General features: G+C 37.2%; 1 protein-coding gene across 1 annotated transcript; it reads right to left on the bottom strand.

Moving 5' to 3' along the window:
- Nucleotides 1–2,233: 2,233 nt before the first annotated feature.
- LOC121731613 (23 kDa integral membrane protein-like) lies at nt 2,234–10,727 on the bottom strand. Its single transcript, XM_042121128.1, has 5 exons — nt 10,472–10,727; nt 8,828–9,007; nt 4,920–5,087; nt 2,852–3,091; nt 2,234–2,581 (listed from the first exon to the last, which is right to left on the bottom strand). The coding sequence occupies exons 1-5, from the start codon at nt 10,532–10,534 to the stop codon at nt 2,486–2,488; spliced, it is 747 nt and encodes a 248-aa protein (XP_041977062.1). The 5' UTR covers nt 10,535–10,727; the 3' UTR covers nt 2,234–2,485.
- Between the last annotated feature and the right edge of the window lie 172 nt (nt 10,728–10,899).

Here is a 10,899-nt window from a genome sequence, read left to right as displayed (position 1 = left end):
CAATGTCCCTATGTTTTCTTTTTTTTCATAATTTAATTATTAAGTAAATAAGATATGAACGTTCAAAAACCCAAAAAAATGGCCAGATTTTCCACTGTGTTCAAACGTCCAGAAAACAGATTTGGCTAGATTATACAAAAAAAGCAAAACATAGGAACACAGCTCAAGCCTTTTTTTAATCTTTAATGAAAAAAGTACTTAAATCGGTTAAGTTTTGGAGAAGGAATCAGGGGACAATGAATCGTTGATTTTCTGGATTTTCTGCAGTTGTCTCTATCGCGTTCTGCGGTATAGGCTTGAGGTAAGGGAGACAGCTATAGATATTACACGTACTTTTTTTTCATTTCTCTAGCCCCTGTTGTATCCTCTTAAGTGCAGCACCTTTGTCGCGCACGTTCCCTATACATTTTTATAAAACAAGCATAGCTACATAAATTATATTACACATTCATAACGTTTAGAACTGAAATTGAGTAAGAAATGACTTACTTTTTGATAGAAAGATTTTTTTACACTCGATACAAAACAACATTTATGCACATTAAGGATTGGACCCTTTTCTCTTCGACTCAGCTGTTTTAACTTATTCATAGCAAAAAATAGCATTAATAATACTGCAATTATTATAAAAATAAAAACACTACATTATATCACAGAAATTAGCTCGGTTTTTAATAATATGCTAGTTGCTCTGAAACATGTAAAAAAATTAAGAATAGAAAAATGATCGCGAGCTCCTCAACTAAGAATTATATGTGCGCGAGGTTAGGGTTATTATTTGTATATTGTCGCTATTATATTGTATATCATCGCTACTATATTTTGATACGGAAATAATATTGTGAGCTTATTAAATAGTTTAAAAGTAAAATATACCCTGTTCGTAAAGATAATTGAGAAGACCTTTCTCAGATATGTCTCAAAGAATTTAGTATACTTACCAAAGTTTTTCATCAATAAAGAACATAGGTTTAGTAGTGAATTATAGTAACTGTATCGTTTTATGATAGCTTGTGCAAAAAATAACTCTTTTTGAAAAAAGATTGATTGAGTTATAAGCTTCTGAATCGAAATAATGGTAGTTTGTGTTTAAAATATTTATGTGGAATTTGAAATAGGTACTTTGTACTCCTATAGCTTTGTCCACACTGTGACTTTTCTGTTCGTCAAGGGCATGCGTTATAGCGCAGTCAACAGCGAATGTGAGGCATGCCCGCGACGCATGCCCTCTGACCGTATCCAAAAAACAAAAATGACAATGTTGGCGTTGCGTTCGTTGACGCATTCAATATAGGCTTCTCGTTGTCTTTGTACTCAAGTTTCTTAAGGCGAGGATAAACCCCAATTTGTTATTCCGTGACTCCCGGTTTACCTAGTTCCTATATAATAACGAAGTGTTATTTGAAAAAAAACATGAAAAATAGTGAAGATCCGCCCAAATAACTACAGTTTTATGCTAAGCTAAAATGAATCTTATTTCGCTTGGTCTTTGGTTGTGTGAAAGGATATCGTTTTGGATTGAGATTAATCCCCGCCTTAACACAACTTGGATTTTTTTTCAAGGTTTCAATTGGACTTTATTAAATTCCTAAGAATATTTAAAGCGCAAAGTACGTTGAAGTGAACACAATATTTACTTAATACTTTTTCTTATAAAACTACACACGCTTCAAGCATTAACAATTTCATGTAAAGCATACACATACAAAAATATTTCAACTTTTATAACGTTGACACGTACACATACTTATACAATTTAATTCAATTACATTCAATAATATTATCTTACTACAGCGAATAGTACAGAATTAATAATAATAAAATAGAAATATACTTATACTAAAAGGTACCAATTTAATAAATAATGAGTTTGGTACCTCATATTCTTTTTTCACGATTTATCTGTTTTCAACACACAGATATTGTTTATATTTTTTTGACAGAAAATATTTCATTTGTGTACTTTACATAAAGTTAAAAGGCCTTAGCAAGCGAGATGTCACTATCAGTAACTCTGCGTGGTAAAAAGAGATGTGTGATACATGACAGCAGCACTCTTTTTTCAACGTCCAGTCGGCGCGTGCCGCACGTTGACAATTTAATGTCATAGAATTCATGTTCAATCATGATTGTGTAAGTGTATACGTTCACATATTTTTCACACAGATGAAAATCAATTTTGGTTTCGTTTGACAGCTCGAGATTGTTGCTCTATTCCTCTAGGTATATTAACTTTATGACTTTAGTACCGGGGGATATGTCATATTGTTATACTGTGGTACCGGATTGATTGATGACTACTCGTATTTCTATTTCATCATTATCAGTTCTATAGGGATTTCTAAGTGACTAGTGTAACATGAACACGACATACAGCACACGTGTATTAAATGCTTTAACAAGTAATGCTTCATTAACACACTAGACATTCTAGACAAGCACTGCTTGACAAGTAGCTTGGCTAGTGTGTGCAAGCGCCATAAAGCTAAGATTCGAAGTGAGCTTGTAGGTTTTGTTGCAGTTTCCTTCTCTCGTTCCGCACTGACTTCGCCATCCACAAAGCCAACACGATGCATACAATCTGGAATCAAAACAAATGTATCCACATCCGAACTGTATAGAATTCTCGCTTCTGGAAGTCGGTTAAAACACGAGTACCTCTCTAGGAGTATCTTGAGTAATGCGTATGACCACTACAAAGACAAAATAATATAGACTAGATGACGCAAATCCGTTGCTTCAAAATTTGTTTAACGCGCGGGAACCGTAAATTTTTCCGGTATAAAAAGTATATACTATGTTCTTTCTCGGGGTTCAAAGTATCCCCCTACTAATTATTAGTGAGACTTACCTCCAATAACGTGAAAATCACTCCATTCGATATAAAGATATTTCCCTTCAGCGCTTTCTTTTGCCTCAACACCTCTTCACAGCCGTGCGTGTAGTATGACTTGTCTGCCAGGCACGTGGCATGGAGGTGACGCCTGGCACCCCCCTCCCGCAGCGGGTGGGCCTTGGCGCAGCACGAGGGGGGGATGTCCCTGTGAACGATTTCGTAGTCCTGTGGACCGTCGACGCCGCAGCATTGGTTCTGGAGAGGGAATGTCAGGTTGGAATAGTGTGTCTTTACTGCTTTTGAAGTTGTATGTTTATAGTTTTTAGGGTTCCGTAGCCAAATGGCAAAAACGGAACCCTTATAGATTCGTCATGTCTGTCTGTCTGTCTGTCTGTCTGTCTGTCTGTCTGTCCGTCCGTATGTCACAGCCACTTTTCTCCGAAACTATAAGAGCTATACTATTGAAACTTGGTAAGTAGATGTAGTCTGTGAACCGCTTGAAGATTTTGATACAAAAATGGAAAAATTATTAAAAATTTTAGGGGTCCCCAAATATACAACTGGAACAAAAAAAAATTTCGTCTAATCTATGCGTGTGGGGTATCTATGGATAGGTCTTTAAAAGTTATAAGGAGGTTTCTTACATCATTTTTTTTTAACCTGAATAGTTTGCGAGAGAGACTCTTCCAAAGTGGTAAAATGTGTGTCTTCCCCCCCTCTAACTTCTAAAGTAGGGGCATGATAAGTCTAAAAAAAATATATGATGTACATTACTACAAAAACTACCAACGAAAATTGGTTCGAACGAGATCTAGCCAGTAGTTTTTTTGTATACGTCATAAATAATAAACCTTAATTTAATTTTCATTAAATCAACTGAAATATGAAAATAAATCAAAAACCTCTTAATTTCATAAAAATATACCTTATTGCTACTGCGGAACCCTTCATGGGCTAGTCCAACTCGCACTTGGCCGGTTTTATTTTGTTCTTCATAAGTAAGTCGGTGTCTTTTAAATATATTTGATATAGGAGGACGAGTATGTTACTTGACAGCGCAGGAAACATTAATAGTTCCGGTGCTGATGTATGACGAATCGGCTGTTGGGAACTATGTGTATCTGTTTCAATCTAGTATTTTCCGCTCAATACTGTATCAACGTTCAACAACCTCTGCGGCTCAGTTGATTAGCTATTGGTAGCTCAAGCCGGGGGTCGCGGGTTTGAATCCCGCCGACAGAACAAAAAGTTTTCAAAGTTCCTGGGTCATGGATGTGTATTAAATATGTGTGTAGTATAATAAAAATCTTAAATAGTATAAAATTATTAAATATATTTCCGTTGTCTGGTACCCGTAACACAAGGTTAGCACAGGGCCAGACTGACGTGGTGTGAAGCGTCCAGAGGATTCCACACCGCCATTTTTTCCATACAAACGCTGTCCCCTGTTTCCTCCCTGGATAATGCAAGTAGAGTTATAATTTTTTTCCTGAATATCTACGGCCACTAATACAATGTCCCTATGTTTTCTTTTTTTTCATAATTTAATTATTAAATAAGATATGAACGTTCAAAAACCCAAAAAAATGGCCAGATTTTCCACTGTGTTCAAACGTCCAGAAAACAGATTTGGATAGATTATACAAAAAAAGCAAAACATAGGAACACAGCTGAAGCCTTTTTTTAATCTTTAATGAAAAAAGTACTTAAATCGGTTAAGTTTTGGAGAAGGAATCAGGGGACAACGAATCGTTGATTTTCTGGATTTTCTGCAGTTGTCTCTATCGCGTTCTGCGGTATAGGCTTGAGGTAAGGGAGACAGCTATAGATATTACACGTACTTTTTTTTCATTTCTCTAGCCGCTGTGGTATCCTCTTAATGTAAAAGCGCTGAGCAAGGCCTCACTTATCGGGCGCGTTGAGTCCAACATCACAAGGCATCTTTCATGAAAGTGGCACCATACCGACGCATCACGCACTAAACTCGGAACGGAAGGAACGGAGCGATGTAGCTTGAAGCTTCACTTTTATTGCACACATTTTCCTCTAAGGTTGAAATTAATTCATCAAAGCCAATCCTCACCTCAGACTGCAGATTATCCCAGAACACCTGCGGCTGCTGACCGTCCTCAGTGGAGTTCCTGTAGAACTGAACACGGAGCTCCCCCCCGCCGACCCACGCGCTTAGCACCGCGCCCCCCACACCCACCACCACTTCCACAGACACCAGGAATATCAGGAAACACGCGTACTGGAAGTGGGAAAAGAGAGATGTAAAGAATGCATGACGCTCGATTAAAGAATTGATGGTTTCCACACAATATTATGACGGGGCAAGGAGCTGCAATATTTTTACATATATAATAATAAATAAAATAAAAAAGCCTTTATTTCATAGACGATTATTACACTAAGAATAAAAAAAACTAAATATGTAGGAATTAAACTAATTATTAATCATCCAGAACCCCTCCGCGGGTGAAGGCCTCCTCCAGAGATGCCCACTTTTCTCTGTCTTGGGCTATGTTTGTCCATCGTGGCCCGGCTATAGATTTAATATCGTCTGCCCATCTTTTAAGCGGTCTGCCTCTGTTACGCTTACCGAGCGGGCCATTCCATCGTGTCACTCTTATGGTCCAACGTTCATCCGACAATCTGGCTACATGGCCGGCCCACTTCCATTTTAATTTATGAGCGTAGCACAAAGCATCCGTTGCTTTTGTTTCCTCTCTTATTTTTGTATGTCTAATTTTTTCAATTCTTCTTATCTTTAACATGCTTCTTTCCATGCCTCGTTGGCATGTAATAATTTTTCTCTTTACTTTAGCTGTGTATTTCCATGTCTGGCAACCGTAAGTTAGACACGGTAGCAGGCAGCTCGTCATGGTTTTTGTTTTTATGCTAACTGGTAAGATACTTTTGAAAACCTCTTTGAGACTCCAGTATTTATTCCAGGTCAGTTGAATACGTCGCTCTACTTCTGAATAGTTGCTGCCTTTTCCGAAACTGATCTGTTTTCCTAAGTAAACATATTTATTTGTGTACTTGAGTGCTTCGTTGTCTATTTTTATTATTTTCTCCAAGCTATTAGTCAAGATCATTGTTTTGGATAAATTCATCTCTAAGCCCACCTCTCTACCCACTACATTAAGAGATTCTATCATGCCTTGTAGTTCAGATACTGACTCAGATAGAAGAGCCAAGTCGTCGGCAAAGCGAAGGTGGCTTAGGTATTTTCCGTCTATATAGAGTCCTGTAGTTTTCCAATCCAATTTTCTTATGATCGATTCTAGGATGGATATGAACAATTTGGGAGAGATCGGATCGCCTTGTCTTACGCCGCGCTTTATGGGGAAGTTCAGACCGACTCTGTCCAGTTTTACTCTGCCAATGTTGTTGTCATATAAACTTTTTATAACATTTATGTAGCCTATCTCTACTCCTTGCTCTATCAGCGCTTTCCAGATACTTCTATGTGAAACTGTGTCAAAAGCTTTTTTGTAGTCAATAAAAGCTACATATAGAGTTCTCTGTCTCTCTTGGTATTTTTCAATTATTTGCTCCAGGGTGTATATGTGGTCGATAGTAGAAAAACTCTTTCTAAAACCTGCCTGTTCCACCGGTTGTTCACTTTCAAGGGTAGCGCTTATTCTTTGGTTGAGTAGAGAAGAGAACAGCTTGTATAAGCAAGGGAGTAGGCTTATAGGTCGATAGTTTGCTATGTCGTATGGGTCTCCTTTTTTATAGATAAGAATTATATTTGATACCGACCATTGTGATGGGATTTGAGAACTCTCCAAAATTCTGTTGAAAAGGTTAGTGAGGGGTAGAGCAAGTACCGATTTGGCCGTTTTTATTGCTATGTTGGTTATATTATCCGAGCCTGGGCATTTGTCCGATTTTAATTTCTCTATCGCTTGAACAGTCTCTGTTATATGAAATGGTGTGATTTCTTTAGAATACGCGCTAGACCAGTCAATGTCGTCCGCATCGTAGATAACGCGTTCTTGGGCGCTGTAGAGTTCTTTGTAGAAGTCTGTTGCAATTTTAATAACATCTCTGCGACTGTTTAGCACTCTACCCCCGCTTTTCAGTCCGTCTATCCAATTTTTACTAGTTTTCAGCTCTTTAAAGGCTTTCCTAGAGCTTCCTGTCTGGGAGAGGTGTTTCTTGATATTTTCCAATCTGTACTTTGTGTAGTCGTATTTAATTCGTTTGCTAACTAGTTTGTATAGTGCTGTAAGCTCATTTTTCATTGATCTTGTCTTATGTTTAGTATTTTGAAGTATGTGCCTTCTTTCCATGAGCGCTAGAGTATTATCTGATAGTATTTTGTGTCTTTTATGTTTATTTTCTTCCGGTGGCCGAGCGGACTGGAGGCTTTGAGAGATAGCATTTTGTATGAGGTCATAACACGTTTGAATAGGGATATTTTCTTGTCGATCTAGTGAGTTTTTTAAGTAGGTTTTAATACACTCTTTGTATTCTGTTATCCCCTGCAAGGTATTTAATGTAAAGTTCTGAGTGTTATTAAAACTAGAGCGGCTCTTTTTTTGTTGAGATAGAATTATTGTTGCTCTAACAGGCCTGTGATCCGATGAATAATTTAGGTTTAGTACTTCAGAGTTTTGAACGATGCTAGGTTTGTTTGTCAGAATATAATCGATTTCGTTTTTATATTTTCCGTCTGGTGAGCGCCATGTCCACCTCTGTTTTGGTTTTTTTATAAAATATGTATTGATAACTGCCATTTTGTTCTCGAGAGCAAAGTTTACCAGTCTTTGGCCTCTTGGATTTCTTTCTCCGTAACCATTTGGCTTCATTATTAAATATTCGTCGACTCTAGGTTTACCTATTTTTGCGTTAAAGTCGCCCATGATTATTAAAGTGTTATATGAGATTTCCATAGCTCTGTACAAGTTCTCATAAAATAGTTCAATGTCGCTATCACTTGCTGTTTCAGTTGGAGCATACACCTGGATAAGTGTCATTTTTTTACCATTTACGGCTATGTTTAGTAATGCAACTCTATCTGAGATCCCTGTGAAGCTCTCTATTATATTTTTGTGACATTTTCTTATAAGAAAACCAACTCCATACTGTCCTTGAGTGAGTCCTGTGTGGCATAGTATATAGTTCTCGTGCTCTAATATTTTTGTGCCCAAGCGACGTATTTCTGATAAACCTATTATATCATAATTTATATTTTTTAGCGATTCCGCTAGTTCTATAAGACGTGCTTCGGACGAAAGCGATCTAACATTGTATGTAAGTATAAAGAATTTATTTTTTGTGCTACTGTTCTCTGGAGGGTTGTGGTCGTAATCTTCCAGGGTGACCAGCCGTCTTGGAAGATGTTGTTTATTTTCTATACTCAAATTTATTATATTTTTACATAACTACACCTTATTTCTGTGGCTTACAGTATGTCGGATTTGTGCTTGAGGGTATCTTTGAAGGCCACTTGGTAGTGAGAGTATTAAACAGCATCACACCTGTCAGTCGAATTGTAGGTTTTTGTTGAAAAACCATTTTTTTTATGAAATAAGTGGGCAAACGAATCAACGGGTCACCTGATGGAAAGCGACTTCTATCGCCCATGAACACTCGCAGCATATCAGAAGAGCTGCAGGTGCGTTGCCGGCCTTTTAAGAGGGAATAGGGGAGGGTAGGTAAGGGAATAGGGTAGGGGATTAAGCCTCCGGTAAACTCACTCACTCGGCAAAACACAGCGCAAGCGCTGTTTCACGCCGGCTTTCTGTGAGAACGTGGTATTTCTCCGGTCGAGCCGGCCCATTCGTGCCGAAGCATGGCTCTCCCACGTAAAATTTATGACCACCGCGGCGTGATTTTTATTATAAAACAAAAGTCTTTAGGCACAATTATTTAATTTTAAAACTACAAGTTTCGTTTAAATCTTGTTGCTTTAAATATTGCTGTTCGGATATTACGTCCTATGCTCCCTACAAAAATAATATACATTATGCTTACCACATAAAGTATCTTAATATTCTCTCGGAGCGCGCCCACGCAGCCCAGTATGGCCGTGATGAGCAGGCCCAGGCCCAGCGTGAACAGGAACGAGAGTACTCCCCGCGACAGCGCCGACTGCCCCGCCTTGCGCTCGCGCATGTTGATCACGCATATCGCCATTATCACTAGCCCGAATAGCTGGAACATAAATCAATGTAAAATGTTATCAAAATAGGAAAATAATATAATAAGGAGAATGAATTGTAGTGAATTATGCCTCTTTTATGAAGCTTTAAGTGACTTGTAAAATTTTCACAAAACACAAAAGCAAAATAAATTAAATGTTAACCTGATTAACATCATATTAATATGCAAGTAAATAACTTATTTCTATTCTATTGTATACTAGAATAATTTTCTAAATCTACGTTTGTTATAATAATTTATTATGACGGCGTATATTGGTCACGGCTTACAAGATACATATAGACAGAATCACGCTCAAAAATTGGATCCCAATTTGATGCGTATAATACGCATTAACTATTCATTTCATTTTATATTATAGTAACCTACAGAAACTCATTCATTTAAGTTATAAATGTTTAATATTTTTTATAGTCAAGAGTCAAGAGGTTTTCATAGTATTCAATATGCATAGAGTTATATTAGGTAATAGAAAACCGATTTTTTAAGCCGAGCATTCATTCTCCACTTCCAGGTACCAAACGATACAATCCCGCTTGTATAAAAAAACTACCTACGGTCTTACTACAAAAGATTTAAACACCTGATTAGACAAACAATCAGTACACAATGGTCTCAAATGAACTGTTAAATAGATGTTTTTAAAATCTTTCGTGGTAAAACCGCTATTATCTATTTTTAAATTTAAAACCGTAGCTACGAAACCGTAGTCTCGTAGCAGCTCGCTACGAAAGCTGTTCAAAATATTTTAAACGTTATGCTGTTATGCATAAACTGGTCTTTTTTCACCCCTGTATTGTCACCCCAGCAATTAGGTAATAGACACATAATAGCAAGCGGCCGGCCTAATAACAATTTTAATTTTGATCGTCGTCACGCGAACTCGACATAACACATACGAGCGATTTTCCCGCCATTTCCCTGTGCCTTTGTTTTACCTTACTTTGGACTTTATCACGTAAAACTCACATTACATATTTCAGTTTCATTGTATTAAAGTTTTTACTGTTATTTCTTTGTTTGATTTTGTAACTTTTTTTAATAACTTTTTAAAGCTGAGCATGTGTTTTTTTGTGATTTTAGCAGCCAAGCAAATTCATTAAATTTCAAATGATACCCGTAGGCCGTAACTCACAATCAAAGAAAGAAAATCGATACAGTTTATCAATACCTAATTGTACACCAATCAAATATTAATTCAGAATGAGTGCTTACTTATAATTTACGGGTACCTACATTAAGTAAGCATCCAAGTCAGTCTACATTTACTTTACTTTAATTTTGTTACATAAAGCTTTCAACAAAATACATAATATAATGCTTTTTGCGATAATTAAGAAGCAAAAATGTTTTAAATACTGTAAATAATATAAATACTGCTATACAACTTAAAAATATATATTTTTTAAATCTCTTAAATCCATGCTTAGCATTTAATAAATTTCAATCACTTACAATAAAAACAATGTTGAAAAGAGCCAGGAAAAACTTCATACAGCGTATATTTCGCGGCTTCATTGTGTCCGGTTTCTGGATATCCGGTTCTGAGGCAAGCCGGTCGTATTATCCGGTTCTGGGCGTTCCGGTCGCTATATCCGGTTCGTGATGTCCGGCGGAGTGGTGGAGCAAGTGTGACGTGTCCACGTAAAATGGACTTATATCGATCATTGCATTTACGCCGTGCCTGTGGGTAGAGGACACGGAAGGGGTCGGAGCGGTATTATTTTATATGTGTAGCCTGACTAGCCTCCATACTGTATTAATATGTGAGTATTATTTTTACGAAAAGATGGGAAGACGATCAGAAAAAGGTGGCTGGTACAGAATGGATCAGAGTTGCAAAGGATAGAGAAAAACGGAAATCTTTGGAGGAGGCCTATGTC

The sequence above is a fragment of the Aricia agestis genome, chromosome 11, assembly GCF_905147365.1.
Source record: "Aricia agestis chromosome 11, ilAriAges1.1, whole genome shotgun sequence".
Classification (NCBI taxonomy): domain Eukaryota; kingdom Metazoa; phylum Arthropoda; class Insecta; order Lepidoptera; family Lycaenidae; genus Aricia; species Aricia agestis.
Note: the sequence above shows the minus strand (reverse complement) of the source record. Positions and strands in the feature narration are given on the sequence as shown.

Coding starts and splice junctions, on each gene's coding strand:
- LOC121731613 (XM_042121128.1), bottom strand. CDS start 10,534: ATGAAGCCGCGAAATATACGCTGTATGAAGTTTTTCCTGGCTCTTTTC. Junction 9,008..10,471: donor TTTTCAACATTGTTTTTATT/GTAAGTGATTGA, acceptor TTTATGTTCCAG/CTATTCGGGCTAGTGATAAT. Junction 3,092..4,919: donor GGGATAATCTGCAGTCTGAG/GTGAGGATTGGC, acceptor TTCCCTCTCCAG/AACCAATGCTGCGGCGTCGA.